The sequence below is a fragment of the Ooceraea biroi genome, chromosome 9, assembly GCF_003672135.1.
Source record: "Ooceraea biroi isolate clonal line C1 chromosome 9, Obir_v5.4, whole genome shotgun sequence".
In the NCBI taxonomy this organism is placed as follows: domain Eukaryota; kingdom Metazoa; phylum Arthropoda; class Insecta; order Hymenoptera; family Formicidae; genus Ooceraea; species Ooceraea biroi.
Genome location: NC_039514.1, coordinates 15,003,523 through 15,024,516, shown reverse-complemented (window position 1 = coordinate 15,024,516; position 20,994 = coordinate 15,003,523). Strand labels below are relative to the sequence as shown.

The 20,994-nt window shown below is 43.4% G+C and overlaps 1 protein-coding gene across 1 annotated transcript; it reads left to right on the top strand.

Annotated features, from left to right (window-relative positions):
- The first annotated feature begins 277 nt into the window (after window positions 1-277).
- On the top strand, window positions 278-9,049 carry LOC105276057 (silk gland factor 1). Its single transcript, XM_011333390.3, has one exon. It carries the CDS (start codon window positions 1,206-1,208, stop codon window positions 2,721-2,723), a length of 1,518 nt encoding a protein of 505 aa, XP_011331692.1. The 5' UTR covers window positions 278-1,205; the 3' UTR covers window positions 2,724-9,049.
- The last annotated feature ends 11,945 nt before the right edge of the window (window positions 9,050-20,994 follow it).

Below are 20,994 nucleotides of genomic sequence, written 5' to 3'. Positions count from 1 at the left end.
GTGCATGCGTGCTCCATGCTCTTTAGCCCTACCACCCTCCAGGATTGGAGGGGAAAAGGCCGTCGCGGCACGCGCGAGCCAGCTACGCGCGACATAATGTCGGACGAGGGTATCGGCGGCCACGCCACGGTCACCGTCTCATTGGTCGGGCGCCATATGATCGGAGCAACGATCGGCCACGATTGGCCGACTTGGCGTCGCCGGGCGCGGCGCACGGGGCCACTGGTGGGGTGTGTTTGAACAAGACCGACCGACTCAAGAGTAGCCGAGTACACTCGCTAACCGGCCTCCATCCACAACACGGCACACAGAGAGAGGAGAGAGACTAGTTGAAACGAGGCGGAGTGTGTGGTGAGAGGTGGTGAGGCGGCTCTTTCAAACAGGGGCCCCGCTCGATCAAATAACTGACCGCGCGCGCGGCCGTCGACGAGCATCCCCGTCGCCGTCGTAGTGGTTGGTGTTGTTTCGCGCACTCGTCCTCGCCGTGCAACACGCGGGAACGGGCTGTTCTCCCCGTCGTCGCCGACATCGCGTCCGTCGTACCTTCGCCCGGTGTTGGTGCGACCAATTACCCCTCGGTCTCTTTCCCGCGTGTGCTCTCAGCCCGCTTTGTCGAGTGCACGTCTTCCCGCGAGAAAACGGACTGTGCATCGTGCCCCGGGAGAAAGAGGAACAGGAACAGGAACAGGAACAGGAAGGGGACAGTACCTTCAGGCTTCCGTGCTTCTCCGTCGCTCTACTTGTGTGCTCTTCGGGAGTCCCTGGTGGAGGTTTCGCGCTGTGATTTTCCTCAGCGCGGCTAACGAATCTAGCGTGACGGTTCTCTTCTGATTGTGAGAGAAGAGAGTCCCGTCAGGCTCAGTGTCAGGTTTAGTGTTATCGACGTGCTACGCTTCTCAGGAGAAATCTCGGTGAATCTTTGCTCGTGAATCCCAAGTGCGTAGCGACGTTCCAGCGTAGAGCTTGTGGCTGTTCTGTGCGACCCAAGGGATCTCTGTGACTCGTGACTCCGCAGCGATTGAAGACACTGACAGAGAGCTAATTCAGCTGCGGTGAGTTGAAAACGTGAGGAAGTCGAACACCATCCGCACTTCTCCAGTGCAGGGAAAATTAAGGGAATACCTGAGTGCCATCAGCCGTGGTATCGCGGATTTCATGACTCCCGTTTGACAGCGACGCGGCAACAGGCCACTCCGGCGAGCTCTATGACCATGCTCCAGTCGCAAAAACTGTACGGCGATGCGGGTGTCATGACCAGCGCCACGATGTCCAGCATGGGCAGCATGGCGCCCACGTACAGCTCGATAAACTCGATGGGTTGCGTGCCGATGGGCATGTCGATGGGCGTCGGAGTCGGGCCTAGCTGTAGCCCGCAGGGCGCTGGCGGCTTTAACATGAGTACCATGAGCTCGGCCATGGGAATGGCGTCGATGGGTGGCGGCGGGATGAGCGGCTATAGCGGGGCCTCCATGGGCGCCAGCGGCGCCTGCATGAGCGCCGTCGGTTACGGTCCGTTAACGCCTGGCGGTGGTACCGGGGTTAACCGCGATCCCCTCGCCCTGACAGAGCCAGACTCGCCGAATTCCGCTCTTCAGCGAGCCCGCAGCGATAAATCCTATCGACGCAGCTATACCCACGCGAAACCACCGTACTCGTACATCAGTTTGATCACCATGGCGATACAGAACGCACCTCACAAGATGTTGACGCTCTCGGAGATTTACCAGTTCATCATGGATCTGTTTCCGTTTTATAGACAAAACCAGCAGCGTTGGCAGAACTCTATTAGGCATTCCCTTAGTTTTAACGATTGCTTCGTCAAGGTGCCGCGTACGCCCGACAAGCCCGGCAAGGGGTCGTTCTGGACGTTGCACCCGGACAGCGGCAATATGTTCGAGAACGGCTGCTACCTACGGCGCCAAAAGAGGTTCAAGGATGAGAAGAAGGAGATGACCAGGCAGACCAATAAGCATCAACAACATCAGCAGCACCAGGTTGTGGCGGCAGCGGCAGTGGCGGCCGCCGGTGCGACTATCACTGGCCAACACAGTCCACCCACTCATGAAGGCGCGCCCGGCACCAAAAAGACCGGCTCGTCCATTCACCATGGCGGGCCACAGCAGCAGGACGACAAGGATCTGCACTCGTTGGTGTCCACGCACCATCACCATCATACAGCGGGTCTGCATCAGCATCACGCCACCCTGAAAAGCGATACCGCTGATATCGGCGGCCTCCTCGGGCCCGATCTTGGTGCTGCGCACGACGAGCTCACCGCCATGGTCAGCCGTAGCCTTCATCCGCATCTGCTGTCCGATACCGCGAGTCTCCATCACGGGATGGCCGGTAGCCTGAAACAGGAGCCGCTGTACACGGCGACCAGTCATCCGTTCAGCATCAATAGGTTACTGCCGCGCGACACGGCCGGCACTTCGCCTGGTGCCCAAGACACCAAGCCGCCCGAGATGAAGATGTACGAGCAGTTGCATCAAAGTTACGCCAACTTTGGCTCGCCGCACCATCCGCACGCGCACTCGGCGCCGCCCGGCCACCATCATCACAACGGCATGCACACCGGTACAAACGCCGCCGGGCCGATGCACATGACGAATCATCATCATCAAGAGTACTATCAGAGCCCGCTCTATCATCACGCGACCAGCGTCGCCACCACGAGCGCACCACCGCCGCCCGCCGTCGCCACCGCGGCGCCGGGCTTGTGACATCACGCTACCCACCCTTACGCCTTGGCCTGAGTCGCTGCCGCCGCGGCTTACGTCGCCACCGCCGCCACACCGATGCCATCCGCGACGACGGACCTGTCCACGTCGTCGGCGATCACAGCGACCACAACCGCCGCGGCACCGACCTCGCCCGCGACCTCGTCAACTTTCTCGTCGTCACCGCGAGCGCAATCGCGTCGACGCGGTCGTCGTCCCGATAACGACGACGATGACGACGAGGACGTCGTCGATGCCGTCGCTTGTTGGCCACCCGACGACGACGACGAGTACGACGACGAGAACGAGGACGAGGACGAGGAAAACGTCGTTTACAGACGGTAGACGCCATCGGGAGGTAGGCTTCATCGGGGTAGGTTTAGTTCATTTACGGTTCATCGCCTCGAGGACCTCGAGGATCACGACTTGTCGATTAGTACGAGCGAGTATGTAGGACACATGCCACTAGCGAATTATAATTGCATCATAACGATGAAAAATTTTGTCGCACTGACAAAAAATTAGCTTATCTGAGTTAGAAAATACATCACAAATTTCTACTTTTGTAATATTCGGTTTTCTTTCTCTTTCTTCTTTATTTTGCTCTATTTTGCTTCACTTTATCTTCTTATGCATGTTTTATTCATGTATGAATCTGTTTCCGAGCACATTTGTTTATAAGACATCATTTTTTATCTTTTAACTAGTGATTGACGGACCATCTCTAGAAGTAATAATGCAATCAAGTAACGTAATATTTATTGACAAGAAACAATTTATAAAAATATCAAACGATAACAGTATATTATGAAGGCATAATATCGTAGTGTTTCAAATAAAAGCAAACACTTGTATGGAACAAAAGCATTATCTATATTTTAACGCTCTGCTTTAGTAGCAATGAGATTATATGTACTTGTGTATTATATTGAAAAGAAAGCAAATAATATTTACAAGATGTGTCATTTGATCAGTTCATTCAGTTTCTTGTCTTAAAGTTATGTCTGTTACTATATGTTGTCAGACAAACGCTCAAATAAGTGACTTGGTAAGCATCGTTTCAAGTACAATTGCAAACATTAGTAGCGATAAAAGAGATTAAAGCCCACTTTAGACAATCTTTAATTTGCGATAGAATTTGGAATGGAATTCTATTTATAATCTCGTCTACACGTGCCCAAATATTTTCATGTACATTTCATGTATATTATATTCGTGTATCTGGATTTTTCGAATTTTTCATAAACATTCTAGAATATTTATTCAAAGTCTTGAATTTTCTAGCTTTGATGGTAGCAACTTTTAACTCGCTTCAGGCAATCTATAATCTTCCACATGATACGTAGATACGTACGTATGTCATATACGTGCATGTCGCATGTTTCATAGGAAAAGATGTCTTGACCCACTTCTTCATATTTCTCTGAATGCTTGATCATTATTTCTTACGAAATGTTATCATCGTAATCCATCCATCGAATTTATCTGACGTAGGGAAAAAATGTTCGAGGGAAGTAAGAAGAGAAATGACCGATGCAACTGAATCATACCGATTTCCCTGTTTATGAACATTCGATATAATATAATCGCGCGGTTCGTTGAATTGCACTTTTTTTGTGATACGCTCGTGTGACAAGTGACAATTTGTTTGCGATTACTTTTATTGCGATAGTCGCAGTGCGTCCCATCGGTATGTTCTATTTTTTACACATTATCATATCAAGATTACGCAATAACTCGGCGTACACTTGAGAATTTACTGACAATCATCGTACTTGAACTGGATTTCATTCGACGACAACGATCGTTCAGTAAAATTGATAAAGATTGATGCTTAGCATAATATATATTTTCCTCGTGCAGTCTTCAACTCGTCAGATTGTAAATAATGATGATTTATTGTTAATTGCTGTTTTTTCTCTTAGCGAAGATTAAGAATATTTCTAATCTTGATAAATCATGTCCTAATGTCCACATATCACGCGCGACTTCTGTCTGATCTAGACTACAGTTTTATCTTATACGCGCTAATTGCCAACTCTGTAGATTTGTTACATCGATACAATATCTTTTCGAGAAGAAAATATTATATGTTGATAGCCACTGTTACTCTGGAATTATTGCTAACATCGATGATGCATGCTGTTAGATCGGTCACTGATCCGGAATATTCGTATTAATGTTCTGCAATTGTCATTGTATTTATTTATACGTTGGGTGAGCATATCACGAATTATTGATAATTATTGAGTTTCTGAAAATAAAATTAATTATTAAGAGATGGATAAGTTTTTTGAAAAGACAATTTTAGCGTACCATTTTGCGAAAATTTTAAATATTTGTATTGACGCGATGGTATGTCTATTAAATCTTTTGCATATCTTGTCATCTTTTACTCGTAGCAAGGATAATAGCAATTTTCCATTTTGCAATGTGCAATGATGCATTATTCTATCTTTAATTATCTAATATCTTACATAAGTAATGTGATAATGATTTAATTAATTTTACTCGAGTATAATCGTATTTATTGTAACGATTTCAACATTTAAACGATGTGGTCGAAATTATTTAACATTTGAACGTTACAAAGGCACATGTACCTATTATGCAGATGTACCTATAGTGTAGATCAATGCTTTTTTGTCCTATCTTTTTATTGTCCAAAATATATTTAAGAATATCAAAAACATTCTCACAAATAAATTGAATTTCAAATTTCACGATTTGACAATCTGATATCATCATCAAAACGACAAAATTGAAACAGTTTTCTTTGACAATTTCGAAGAGATATTTTAAAGGACCAAGTAAAAAAAAATGAAATTATAAAAGAATAATAATACCAGTCTAAAATAATGGTCTTTCTCGGAGAGACAATGAGAGAAAAAGAATTTGATTCAAGTTTGGAGAAGTTCGAGATCTCAGTGCATCCTACACTCGCACATCTCGTATTCAACAACACCGTTAAGAGCATCACTTAAGGGCAACGAATCAAAAATCACTAGCAATTCAGCACGCGAACTTATCATACCCCGCGGCGATGAACCGATCAGTGCTCCGAAAAGCCTCGATTAATATTAAAGGCGAGCGTACCCCGTCGAGGCGGCGGGTGTGTTGTTGCGGCAAGGGGGTGGCGTAAGCCCTCGAGGAGGCAAGGCCGGCTGAAAGAGCGGAAATGAGGGCGCTGTCGGAAGAGCGAAAACTTGTGATACTATACGTGAAAATAAATATAAATTAATGAACGTACGCGCGCGCACGGGGGGCGGTAAATATATTATATTCGAGCACCAGTGGACCGCGCACTCACACCCGTGTCCATACGTGCGCACGTGGACACGGACGTGCATTCACGAGGTATACGAACGCACGCGCGCGCTCTCGCGCGCGTACATCGGTGGGTGAGTGTCGATAAATAATTAATTCGTTTAAGAGCGCCGCGCGGGATAATGTCCCGCGTTTTTGTATAATATCTGTAGATAGTCGTACATATATAAATAAATATATATATATATATATATATATATCGTATAATGCGCATGATGTACAATATTATATGTTAAAGAGAGGTATATATACGTATACATAAATGGAACCCCTTTATCGATACATTATGTTAAGCACACTGTGCACGATCTATGCAATACGCAAGAGAATTCGGGTCAGAATTTTACCCGTGGTTTTATGCGCCGAGTATTCAAATATGTATTCTGTATGCACACATCCATTCTGTATATATTTTGGTTCCTCAAAACGGTATTGCAATGAAAATTCTGTTCCGGATTCTGTCGCGAATTATGTGTCGTCTAATGTGCGCTTCAAGTATATACATATAATAGAGCGTAAGGGAGCGAATGAAAGGGATAAAGAGAGAAAGAGACAAAGGTAGAAGAAAAAGAGTGAGCGAGGCAAACGTGATACTTCGCATTACGTACTTTGAAAGCGTACTTTTACATTGTCACACACGTATCCGCATTGTAGATAATGATAAAGGGTTGTTTTTAAGGTATTTTACTTTATTTGAGAGAGTTTATTTAAGTTTGCGAGTAAAATAACGTGGGATCGCGTTTGTTGTTTGTAAAAATATGCACAATTGTTGCAGGGAACATATACGATTGCGATGTCAAGTTAGATAATCCTCTTTCACCGAATTTTTGATATTTACAATGAACACTTTGGCCAAATGTGAAAAATCACTGTTTTGTACGAAGATTCGATGGTTTCATGAAAGACTTATTCTCAGTTTTGTCAAATATCCTACGCAATTACTATACCGGACTACAATTGTAAACATATAAATGATGCGCGTTTATCCGCATTAAGGGACAACTGACGCCATCAAATCTTCAATCATTACATTTAAACACGTGACTATTAACAAAAAACTGTTTTGTAGAAAACAAATACGACGCAGGTGTATTTTACCAGTTCGTTGATTATCGATTTTTACAGGAATGGCGTTTTGTTGTAAAAACCCCGATATTGTAAAAACAGCGTAAATCAATTTCGTATTCAGGATGTAACAGTCAAAGTTTATTCGCGCGAATACAAACAGTATGGAGTTTGCTCAGTAATATACAACACGTGAGTGTCATACCTCGGTGCAATTTCTGCAAGTCAACATCCGAGTGCAAAGGGCTAAGTCAAGATAGTCAAGCGGTTTGAGCCGCGTTGGCGGATAGAAAAATTCCGCAATTAAAACGAGCGAGCGTGTGTGACAGGTCCTGTGACGACTCCATGTGAACGGCGGTATTATTGGTCACGTAACGCACTAGATCATTCGCGCAGCACTACTTCAATCCATGAATATGAAATTCGTAAAAAGCTTTTACCGTCGTCGCGAGTATAGTTTTACTATGCTTTGATCGAAGAGCGAAAGTGAAATCTGTTTGCCTTCATTAGCGAATTATACGATGGAAAAATTAGGTGTCACTGCGGAAGTTTAGATAACTGTCTGTAATTTCACCGATTTAACTTAAATGTGCCGTTCCATCATCTAACTTTCTCATAGTCTATAGATTTCTCGAGTTTTTATTGAATTTTATCATTTTCAAGCATAGATCGACATGTAAACGTGATGCAGGATAAATTGTTTTTGAAAAAATAACACGATCTCACACACAACACACACACACACACACACACACACACACACACACACAACGAGCAATTATGCAAATATATTAAAATGATTCTCCAACGAAACGTGGATGTTCTCTCATGCTTGACAGTTGAGATTAAAAATCATGAATAATATCATGAATAAAAACACTAGGTTGATAAAAATTGAAAACTGGCGAATAGAGATACATACCTACGTAAAATCTGTAAATAAGATCGCTAATCATTGTTATCATTATTATTACCGCCATTATTCGGAGTTTGTATATTGTGAATTCTTTAGGCTCATTTTCTATCTCATTTTTTCTTTTTTCTCAAGCTGTGAATTTGTATGAAATTCTTTTCACGTTCCGTAATTACGAGAACCTGGGCTTTATGAGAACACAGGATAATTATAACCGAGATAGTTTCAACTATTTTAGATGAGATTTAACAAGCATATTTATAAAATAACACAAAGTGAATCTCCCATAAAGATCGATAATCTCAATATAATTTTGATTAAAAATTGATAAAGGCCTTTTGCAAAATTGTTATGATCCCAGGCTCTTGCGAGCGTCGATCGAAGAGGGAACGTGATAAAGAAGGAAGCAAATCTTGCGAAGAGCTCTCAAGGCGGAATGCAAATCTCGAAATTGCGAAATCTCACGTTTAACACGCGCTTTCACTGTCCCTTGGACATCCCATCGCCTTTCTAAGAGAGGGATCTTTGCCCAACATTGTCGCTGTGCGCGATATCAGTGTGCTGCTCAGAGATCGAAGCCTACAATCATAATAATTAATCATTTTTATAGGTTCAGTCTTTGATCAGATGTAGATACGCAAGAATGATCTCTACGTTCGTTTAAACAAAGATTGAAACATACGTCTCTCGAAAATTGTATCATAGCATCGAAATTATCACCGATTTCAATCTCCGATCTTACCTTTAACTCTTTGGCGTTCCCGATCAAGAATCTGCCCATGTCCGATAAATATACGTCGCCCGATTCTCGAAAGATCAAATGACAAGAGAGAGTGAATGAATGAGTGCAAGAAGTAGACGTGAAAAGACAAAAGTGCGCTGTTGAGAGAAAGAGAGAGAGAGAGAGAGAGAGAGAGAGAGAGAGAGAATGAGAGAGAGGAAGTGAAGGATGAAAGGAGCGACGAATCGATGAGATAAGGCTGTAAATGTTTCAATAAATCTACGTATTTCTACGAAAACAAAATATATATCGCTGTTTCTTTCGCACATCATCTTTTTCCTCTGCAAATTTGCAATCTCCTCTTCCATTTCCTCTCGTTACTGGATTCGTGAGGCACACCAAGTTACGTTCGGTATTTTCAATTTTCAACAAACGGAGGAAATGCGCGCGCGATATATTGCGCGATGTTTTTATCGTGCAATGATCTTGCGGTGAAATTAATTAAAATATATTGGATGCCGATTACTCCGCATGCAAATGATATGTAAACAGTTGCATTAATTGTTACTTTTGTCAAAGCAAACGATATCACGCTGGCGATAACTACATATACACAATTCATTAAATTCATTTCTTCAAATGACGAATATCTCGGCATGGCCGGATAATTCGTTGAGCAAACTGTGATCATTGTGATATTTATCTGCGATTAACAATGGCATCGATTGTCTTTATCACACCGTGCGCCCAATAAAATATGTTCAGCATAATTTACGGTGTCGTATTAAATTGAAAATTCTTATCGTAATCTATGTTACTCTGCTACACGCAACTTTCAATTAATTATTACTCGTTTGCACAGTATGCGACGGTCATTTATATATTATTCATATATAACTGTATTCGTTATCATAAATAGACCGTACAACAAATAACGAATTTATTTGTTTCAAGTTTATCTTCGTCTATCGTTTCTCTTTATGATATTGTAGAATAAAATTGGAAAATGATTAGCCCGAATGGAATAATGATTACTTTTTAACACGTAATACGATGTATTTCGTTCTTTTATAATCCGCGTCGGGATCGCCGATTTTGTCCTTTTTTTTTCATCAGTACCTCTTGTGTTTGTCGCATTTGTGCCAGATCTGTGTCAAACGGCGTTTTTCGAAAATAGCACGACGATTCGCCAACCTATTTGCCTCGCGTCAGATCACAAACACTATCTCGGATGCTTGCTGGCCCTATTGCATCATTTAATCAAATTTGCCTACAATATACATTTCTTGAAATTTTAAAGTAACAATTTGGAGAAATATTGAAAACTGGGTTTAAATTTTTAATGAAAATATCAATTACATTATCGAGTAGTTATAATTAGTTAAAGCTGTAGCTTTCGCTCTGTTCCATCATTCTATCGCGTTCACGATGAATTTTTCGATTCGCTACGCTAGAAATGTCGACGGTACACGTGCCGGCGCGCCTATCTCGTTTTTAATCTGCCTACTTATCCACCTCGAGTCTTTGGCACACGTCTTCGCGTTATCATGTCCGAAATCAATCGATCGCTATTGATAGCCTGACTGGTGGTTTGTTTACCATTGGCATAGCCATTGCCCGAAGCTCCTCTCGATGTCACAGCCTTTTTCAGTAGCTATCACTATCTTTGATGAACTGCGGGGCGGAGGCACGCGTGACGTATCGATCAGGTTCGTTGGTATCCGAGCCACGCGCATTTATTAAACGCGACGCGCGTTTCGCCGTCAGTGTAATAATATTTAACTTCGATTCCGCGACATTTGCGCGAAAGCACACTCGATCTACACTCATTGACCTTAAGCTTTTTGTTAACCGAGCGCGATCGAGTATCTTGTGTAAATTTCCTAATCTGTATATGCAATCCGCTCGCACGGTGTCGATTTATCGCGTGGCTCGGCGAACCGTAATCCGGAGTGAAAGCCGGAAATGCCGATCTGACACTTCAGAAGATTAATCGATCGTTTGGAAAGAATTAAAACATGTTTTCTATGACAAGACCTTTTAATAAAAGGCCTCTGTTTTCAATTGTTTTGTTGACGATCATAATCGAGTTGTCCACTTAGAGATTCTTACAAGTGATTTATTTATTCGTGATATTCAGTGATATTGGTGCTACCGATGGTTATTGATTTTCCTAGAGCGACGTACGTAGAGGTATCCCCATTATCTTATCTTTCGCTTGTGCGTCACACACCAAAATTTTCACTTATGACTATCTTAAGTTTATTTAGCTCTATGAACCCTGATGAAAGCAACATGCCTAATACGTAACCGAGCGATTACCTTTTCGCATAGCGATGTCGAATCTTTCTTGAATTATGAAGAAAGGCATAGACTTCCTAAAGAGACATATCCCTATTTCTCAGAAAGTAAATGTTACATTTTATCAAAACTAATATAACTGCGATCTATTTAGTACCTAATATGAAGTTCTTCTGCATGCTTGTGGCTTTCTAAAAATATTTTAGAAATTTTTATTTTTTCTTTATTATTTTTTTAAGGTACGATTTCAAAAAGTCAAAATTTAAATTTGAGAGTGTGCCGTAATCCGACATACTCTGTGCGATACGTACGCCACTCTGTGATCAACATAACTTAATTTCGATTCTTGACAGATGACAAATACATGACGCTCGTTGCTTGTTCCGATTGCGTTTATCAAGACAATACCGTAAATATCGTGATTCGTAAGAGAACTGAAGAGAACCCAAGGATTCAACTTGCAAACAGATGCGAGATACAAGATAATTAATTATCTTATCCATCATATCTCTCAAACTGCTCTGCTGCCAGTTTCGATGTAAGTGATTTTTTCAATTGTTACTTGAAATTCTGTTTGCACATAAATTGACATATAAATTAACAATTTTTGCTTTGAAATCAAAGACAATAGTCACATTTATATTTGTGACTTATATTTGTCAATATAGTCATTCTAAATTTTTCTTAACTAATGTTGTTTTTAAAATATTTTTTAAGAGTGAATACGTTGATTTTTGTAAAATCTTTAATTTTTGTTTAAAAAGTAGATAAATAAGAAATATGTTAAAAAAAAAAAATTTTTATTTTTGTTAAATATGTGTTTTCTGTATTATTACATAGATACTGTATTGAAATATTAAATTTTAAATAAATTTATATTATAAAATCGTTTAATATGTTATATGAATCGTTTACTGAAATATATTATCATATTTTCATTAACATGTTTTATAATTTTTAATAGATATGTCGGTTTTGGCGCCTTTCCTCTATTTGTAGTACTACCATCAAACACCGTTGAATTTATAGACAATACACATAAAATATTACATATTTTTGTAAACATAATATTCATAACTTCTCTAAAGATAACGACTAAAAAAATTCCAGAGCAAATTACACTGTCCCGGCACGTGAATTATCGCGTTTCGATCCATGATCGAGGGAACCCATGCCGCTTTAGGAGATCATCAGTTGCGGCAATCGCGTTAATGTCGCAGATAACTCGCGCGCGCGCACGCTCAGCTTCAGGCTCAGCGAGTGCCGGGATTATCATGGATGATAAGGTGACGATGCTATGGCGATCGTGTCTATATCTCCATACTGTCGGCCGAGGCCGGCTACCGCCCGTATCCGCGTACGAGCGCCGTAAACGAGTCTTAGTTAACGGACGGCTGTGCGGAGGTGCAATCTCCCGCGGATTATTCGACATGATACACGGGCAGATATACACCGAGAGGCACTACAAACCTGTGTATCCGGCCAATATTTGACTAAATCATGAACAATGTTTGATTGTACACACGCGCGCACATGCACCGGGAACGCAGCGCGCGCGCATCTCGCATAACGAAACTGCCACGGCGGTGCATCGCGCCGGCATCGCGACGCGCGTTGATTCGCAGCCTCCGGGATTACTGGCGACCATGTTACACCGGGATTATTGACGGGGAAGGTGTCCATTAGAGCCCGGTCCCTTGAGAGATGCTACACCGGATGCGCCAGAGCGACGTCCGGTGCCGAGTTGACGCCTTCCGGAATTTCAGAGTTAGCAGGGGAGAAGAAAATGCTACGTTGAAATAATTTAAATTGCGCGGCAATAAGGCGCCGGGAAAGTCAATAATTATTATAATTTGTTATGTGATTCTCTTAAACTAGTTTTTGATCAAAACGGTTTGAACTACAAACCAAGGTTTGGATTAAAAATAATTATAATTCAGCTGTGTCTCCGACTGCCGCTTTTCTATCGTCTAATCGAGGAATTATTAAAATTACATTCGCAACGCAAGAATAACGCGGAAATGAAATTCTCTTCTTTCCAGGGTTGACTTGATTAAGAGAAGATGAAATCAAATATTTGTATTGGGTTTCGAGCAAGTTATAGAGGTTGTTGCGATAAGCAGTTACTTAAACGAGGATCAGCGAAAGGCAAGTTTTAGTAATTGCTACCGTTATCTACATCGTCTGTCGCACCATCTGATGAACGGCGACACACCTGGCGCAAATTTCATGCGCATTTTTCGGTAGCTACTATAATGGCGAAGCATTATGCGAGTACTTGACTTGTATTATGTTTCAAGTCCCGGAGATTCAACGCAAAGTGCAACGTAATCGCTAGAGACTCTTAAAGCGGGGACTGAATGTACATCCCGGAAGAAATGTTTCTTCTCCGTCAAAGGGAGGAATCCTTGGGAATATTGATCCCTTGACTCATTCTGATCCTCCACCAACAAGCTGAACACGGTTCCGTGCAATGTAAAAATGTCACTTCCCGCACTCATGTGTTGATATTATTTTCAGCTCTATGGAACAAATCCGGCTTCACGCACGAGGTCTAACACACGAGAGGGTTAATTTTACTGCGCACACGGAACTGCATTGGCCGCGAGGGCATGTATGGCGAGCGAGGCGCCATACGTTCGATATATCCTGAAAACCAGGGTGAGGATGAAGGGATGCAGAGAGAGAGAGAGAAAGAGAGAGAGAGAGAGAGAGAAGAGGATACAAGAATTGACTGAAAGCGACCGAGCGTGGGAGCGAATCCGACGGGGTGGCAAGGGGGGAGATACTCCACGACTATTGACAAGGAGGAAAATCATCCGATCATGTGCGAGCGTGTATCACGCGTACACGCACTCTCACTCGCTCATAATCTCTCGATGCTTCGTACCGGCTGACCGCGAGCTGATGTGTGCAATCGATGTGCGTACCGCTTAACGAAGATCAGTGGGGAAATGTCATGATTTGAAATTAAAATTTGCCTACATCCATGGCAGCAACTTTATCCAGCATGACAAGCACACATTAAAGTGCAATAAATGAATAAAAGTCTGTTCAGATCTCGCGGAATCACCCTCGCTTCGCTGGACTCACGCTGATTCTCGCTGGAGCTTCCTGAACTTTCCCAGACCTCGCTGGTTTCCACTGGATCTCACCGGATCTCACCGGATTGCGTCGGAGTTTGTTGCATTTTGTCAAATCTGCCGGGATCTGATCCTCGAAAACAGAGTCTTAAAGAAACTTAATTTTATATTCATGATCACTTTCGTCTTTTCAATTTTCAATAATTTTCGTCGTTTCATTAAATGAGTTTGTAGATAAATTTCGCGGCAGTTCACATGGAGGGGTTTCCTTGACGGATCCTTATCGCGACGATTAATTCGCCGCCGCAATAATTCCAGTATGAATCCCCGCGAAAGACAAAGTCTGACCGTCGTTTGCACTTTCGGCACGTGATCGCCGAGCCACGGGATACTGGCGACGAGGAATCGTTGCGGCTTAAGGACGGGATCCGGTTTACTTAGGTGCGCCGGCGAGAAATTGAAATTTTCGTAAACGGATTAGGGGAGCGGTCACACGACAAACTCCTTGTTAATTAGAATATAATCCTGGTCTTAATGGGACACCTGCTACGTAATAAAATCAGGTGCAGCGCATGTCGATCGTTACGTTACGTATGATCGCGACGTTTGTACATACATATGTACATCCCTACATGGGAGTATACCGTCGAACGAGCCATTTTGTATTAACGAACACGAACAATCATTTCTATAAATAACGATGGCAGACCTTGTTACGTGATGTGTGCGATACAAGAAAGCACGTTGCATATAAATGCACACTTCATGATCTTTGCGTTTAATTGCTAAATAGAATACAAAGTTTCGTTATAAAGACAATTCTTTATGAACATTTATGATTCACGAATTGCATGTTTCTAAAGAATTTTATAAATATTCCCTGGGCCGAGGTTACCTTCTTATTATATTTAATTGACGCGGAATGAGCGTAATTAGAATGTTATAAATCAAACGGAAGATCTGCGGTAATATCGTAGAATCATATCGCATAATTTTTACGATATTGATTAACGTGTTACGGCGACAAGTATCGGGGGAAAAAAACATTTCGCAAACATTGAATGGTTAAATTGATTAAAGTTAGGGTCCCCAACCGATTCGATTCCGCTCTCTGTACTCATACTATTGATACGACGATTAAAGCGCATACATTATTAGCGAATTTTATAGGACATATCCAAGGAAATAAAACGCGAAGCGTTTTTGTCTGCTGGAACGGTTGCTTGAATAAAACTTTATTTGAATAACTCTCCGCTCTGGTTTTAACTCAACCATTTTGTCCTTAATTTCGATCAGCTTGTCCGTTATCTGGCCCGCCGCCCGTGGGCTCTTCTCTTTTCTTTCTCGTCGTTTTACCCTCCCTTTCCCATCACGGCGAGAGAGACCGATCTTATTGCCAGGGGCGTACTCGAATCGACGAAATCCGATCGCTGACGTTTAGTGAGTTTTCGCTTGAAATTGAACAAATCATTAATAATCACTGTCGTTGTTTGAACGTTTTAAACTTATTCGAAATGTATGAAGAAAGTAGCTAAATATTTAATAAATATTTCAGAAATGATTCAATAAATAAAAATCTTTGAAAATTTATTAATAAATTATATTGTTGTGTTATATGAATGTACGTACGTATGTATTTATTTATTCGTTTATATATTATAATATTACATATTACAATCGTTTCATTACTATATTTTATAATGTCTTAAATGCAGTGAAAGACAGAAGTGACTGATGAAACACATGAAACATGAGCTGAATTATTTCCATATATCTGTATAATTTCCTGCCTTTTCACGTTCCTGCTTTTCATGTTATTAATTTAGAAAATAGAGCGATAATATTTAATAAGATTCCACGGACGATTGATTAAATGATATAAGCATTAGATGAACTTGAAATTCTTTTAATTTCACAGCGCGTTAATTTCGACAATTGCAAAACGTCAACAGAGCATAATTCTGAACACATAAATATGTGCCATAGAGCTAAATGCGAGCCCTTCATTCCCAATAAATCATTGCGTATTGCCGGTTGTTTGTTTAATCTGTAACTTCAGTCCTGTCACCGAAGGCTCCACCAGCTCTCTCCTTTCTCAACCGAAGTCGTTTCGCCTTCTTTCTGTTTTACGACAGGCAGAGGGAGGGACTTATTACTAACGGTAATAATCGGAACGACAATATTTGGTTATCGCGACGATGGAGTCGTTTCGCCGAGGGTATCAGCTTCGAGTTGTGTTAACATTCGAGAAAGAAACATCACGTATACAGGAAGCCATTTGTTCTGACATTATGTAATTCTTACTCCAATCAAGCAGAATTCCATGATTAATTTTAGACTCGGGATGAAACAAAAATCGAAAGAAATATTCGATTTTTTGGAGTAATTTGTAATTACGTGTCATTTTTATTGGATTTGATTATTTTACGTTATATGAAAGTATATAAAATGATGACCAGTGATAACAGCAGCAAAGAAAAGTAAATATTAATAAGAACGGTAATCGTAACGCTCAAACAAGACTGCGTTTTCTGCGCTTGACGTAATAGTTGCGTAACAGTTAGTTGACGCAATGAGATAAATGAACGTCACGCAATTAATGAACATTAATGCGGATTTGTTCACTCTAGCGAGAGGCACAGGTTCGGCGTCGGTTGCTTCCAGAATGAGCGCATCCGGTCGCTCCTCTCGGCGAGACGATACACCCGGCCCTCCATGACGCCGTTTTCGTCATTGTCGTTGCCGGCACCGGTCACGTCATCGACTATCTGGCTGGTTCCTCTTCTTTCTCCGGTGCTTTTTCGTCGTTTTCTTCTTTTCTCCGTCGTCGTTGGCGCGTCGGCGGGAAGCCTCGTTGTCGACGACGTAGCTGGTGCACCACGTAGCGTTGCCATCGCTACAGCGAGGTATCAGCTTGCCTTCTGGTTGGCCGAGGACGAAAGCTGCCCTCCCGAGAGCGGCGAGGAGTGCGGGCGACCCCGGTCGAGGTATTGACGCGTCGCGGTTCGACCGAGAGGCAGAGACAGCCTGAGAGGGAGAGAGAGAGAGAGAGAGAGAAGGGGAACGAGAGAGTCGGAGCGACGACAACGGGGCGGCAAGAAGGGGAGACGTCAGAGAAAGGGAGGCAGACAAAGAGGAAAGAGGGAGAGGCACGCAGGAGGACCCAGCACGCAGGCCCGTTCAGCATGGCCGACGCTTCGCACCCACACGCTCCCTCTCGCTCGCTGATAACTGCGCTATCTCGCCCCACTCTCTCCATCATCGCGTCCCCTCTGTCCCCTGGACGTCGCCCCTTCCGGCGCTTCGCTCATGCGATCTCTCTTTCCCTGTTCCACTCGTTGATACTCTTCGGATTCTCCTCCTCGGCATCTCCCTCCTTCTTTCTCCAGTTCTTGCACCCCCTGTGCTGGTATCCTGCTCCTTGTACCCTGCTTCCGCTCGTGCTATGTGGTATCCTATGACATCCTTCATTTGTGTGTCGCCTTTTTTTCTATTTCTCTTTCTCTCGTACTTGCGTAATCCTCCCTCGCCTCGTCCCTGTCACACATTCGTATCTACGCGCGCGCGATGTAGATATCTCTCTCCCGGTTCCTTCCACTGAGGAAGCATTCACACACATGCACTTTGTCTGGATTCCTCTTCCTCTCGCTCGCGTCTTGTGCTTCTTCGTGCGTGCACCGAGATAAGGCATCACGCTACATTCCTCGTGGCCTTCGTTTCGGTCCGCTTTATTCCCATGCTGTATGGCGCAGTTCCGTTCCTTTTTCCTCCTCTGCCACGTTACGCGGATACGAAGCGTGAATCGAAGCGTAAGAAAGTGCGATTGTATTGAATTTTCTATAAATGTAACAATATCGTCGCTAAACGTTAAAACTTCTATACTATATGTGTGGCTGTGGCTTGCAAATGCATAAGAACAGTCTTAGATTTTTTGTTATTTAACGCATTCGAGAATCATTTACGTCTTCGTAAGTGTTTTCACATAAATGTTTTGTGCAATGTTTTGTAAAACTCATTGTTCCAGTAATTATCACAAATATCACATAACAATCTGTTATTTTCTCAACGTGAAATAAATTGAATTTACAGAATTTTCATTTTCCATCCACCTGTAGAGATATCATACACATCCGCAAACAAGACGACAAAGTTAACACAAGAATACAAATCGACGCGTTAACAACATTTATCTCGCGCTGATTTATCCGTGTATATTTCTCGCTGTGTCCAATCGTGCTGCAAAATGGTCGCCACGCGACAATATCGAGCCGGACTTGTCAAACGCGAGCCGACCGTTAAAGCGAGCGTCCCAAATCCCGTCGCGTCCAATATTACGCGCGGCCACGTCATATTTCCGAAATGAATTCGGCACACGTAGAGCCTAATTTAGACGGGACGCGGATTTATTGCGTGCGGCCCGCCGTTGTCGCGCGTTCGTTCAAAAATCCTGCCGGACCGGTAACACACGGATACATCTCAATATCCGTGATCCCGTCATTAATGCCGTTTTAATGGCGCCGCGTTTTCAATTTCACGCGCGGCCAACGTGCACCACCACGTCTGCTTGCCGCGCTTTTCCGCGCGATTCCGATTGTTATTCGGTCGGTGGTTAATTTCGCGAGGCGAGCCTCATCCGTTTCCACATTGCGCCAAACGAAAAAACAAGTCCGCCGACACCGCCTCCGTTTTACGGCGACCGTTTGTATTTAACATACGTTTTAATTTGGCGAATTGATTTACACGACATGTGCACGTATTATCATTTATGCAAAAACACTCGAAGAGGGAATAAAACAGAGAGAAACAGTTGTTCATTTTTCTAACACTTTCTGCACTAGTGCAGGCAGCTAAAACGAACAGATGTATATACTTCTTGTATTAGTGCAGACAGTTCAGCTGAAAAGAACAGATCTCGAAACGTACAAACCATGGCGCATGCCAGCAGACAAAAAACTGCTCAGGAATAGAGCACGTTTACAATATCTTGCGCAATTTACGAAACACATGCAATTTGCTTGCAATTTGTGTATGATATTCTGCAATATTTCTTGCTTTAAAAATTGCGTCAAATCTTGCGCAATATATTGCATAGTCCAAAACGGGCTTAAAATAAAATAATCCTATCTACGAAAGGAATCGATCTCTGATCTTCTGAATGAGAATTTACTAATATCTTCCTAATGCGGTACTCGATCCATTATTTTAGCAATGTTTAAGTCAATCTGATGTCCCGTGGGCGAAACGCGGCTTTCAATGGGCTTGTAGGTGGGGAGCCGGTTCTGATCCTATTAGGAAAATAATAGCGTATAATTAGGGCCGGTGCACCACCACTAACACTATCGTGCAGGTTTTAACATTGGGGTCCGCCGGCCGTCGACACTTTGGGGGTCGCTTCGCGCGAGAATGCAACATGTGCGGTTACTCCTGATCCGTCACACCTGATTTCACCCCTCGGCTGATTTTTACGCCTAACGAATTGTGTGTGAAGCCTGTTTAACCTGCAGCGTTTAATCGGGCGGGACGGCGCCAGCTTAAAAATAATCCGCTATTCGCGCGGACGTGGATTGTGCACCATGTGGGCATCGGCGACAATCGGCAAGTGCATTATGACGACAGCAAAAATCACAAAAATCTCTCCTCTGTCAATTCGTTCACGTTATTCAGTGAAAATAGAAATCGCAACGCCTGACCGAATTCCGCAGCAATCGCGAGATCGGTTCTCCGATTTTGGCTAAATATTGCGTTGGCGGAGTCATCCGGGGCGCGCGTGGTCTCGCCGATCAATCCGATCAGTCGGATTCTCCCTTATTGTGATTTTCTAGAGCGGTTGCCGGTGCGCATGACGACCATGGTCATCCCCATGGCTGGTCATTGTCCAGCAAATCCACTGGCCGTACAGCCTGGCACGTCGCCGAAGGCTGCGGTTAAACTAGACGCGCATTAGTACGGCTAAATAATCGCGCGTACTTGTGCTATTGATTCTACGCTTGTGGATTAGACGCATTATGCTTCGAGTATTCCGTACCACGGAACATGGCCAATTTCGTACGTTCGCGAACGGTGATTCCCGAAGAAGAACGATGCATCGAGTCCTAAACATTGTTCGCGGGGTGCATTTGCTCGCGCAAGCCTCAGAAATATGAAATTCCACATTCGATGGAACAATGCGTGCCGTGAACGTGAAACTGACGGATCCACGGCGATTGATATCGATTCGGCAGTACACCGTTTGGCTGTGCGCGAATCTGAAATTAATTTAAAATCCTGCGCGGTTGTTTCGCGCGATTTGTAAATGAATTCGGCAGAATTTGATACCTCAACGTCAGCAAACAGCTCCGATGTATACGCTCGTGATTTTCAATGAGAAACGCGCTGTTTGTCACCGTGACTGAAAGTAGACCATTGAAATAGCGATTTTAGTGAATAATCGTTCTGGTTACGGTAAATATAATGCAATCCTGAAACAAATAACGGTATTCGGTAAACTCAAGCGTTATAATCGCATGAGACGCGACGAATAATTGCCCGAGGTAGCTGACGGTCTCGGCGATCCGGACGGGCTGGAATTTTGGTGCAATCTCCTCGAATCGTTACGCGCGTACGACGCCGGAACGTGGACGGCCACTCTGGAAAATTAATATGTCAAGCTGGCTCGTCCAGCCGGATGGACGCCGCGGGAAACTCGAAGAAGAGCCGTGCCGAACGAGGAAGCGACGTGGATCGTAACCGCGTCGTGTGTATTTACCGATGGGGCGGACGTGGGTTGGGACCGACTTCGGAGGGGGTGGACATCGTATAATTAATCACCGCTCATCCATCACGCGCTTTTGACGCACTCCCCGGTCACTCCTTGGATAATAGATT

What these genes read in the sequence shown, in the direction of transcription:
- LOC105276057 (XM_011333390.3), top strand. Translation starts at nt 1,206, where the DNA reads ATGACCATGCTCCAGTCGCAAAAACTGTACGGCGATGCGGGTGTCATG.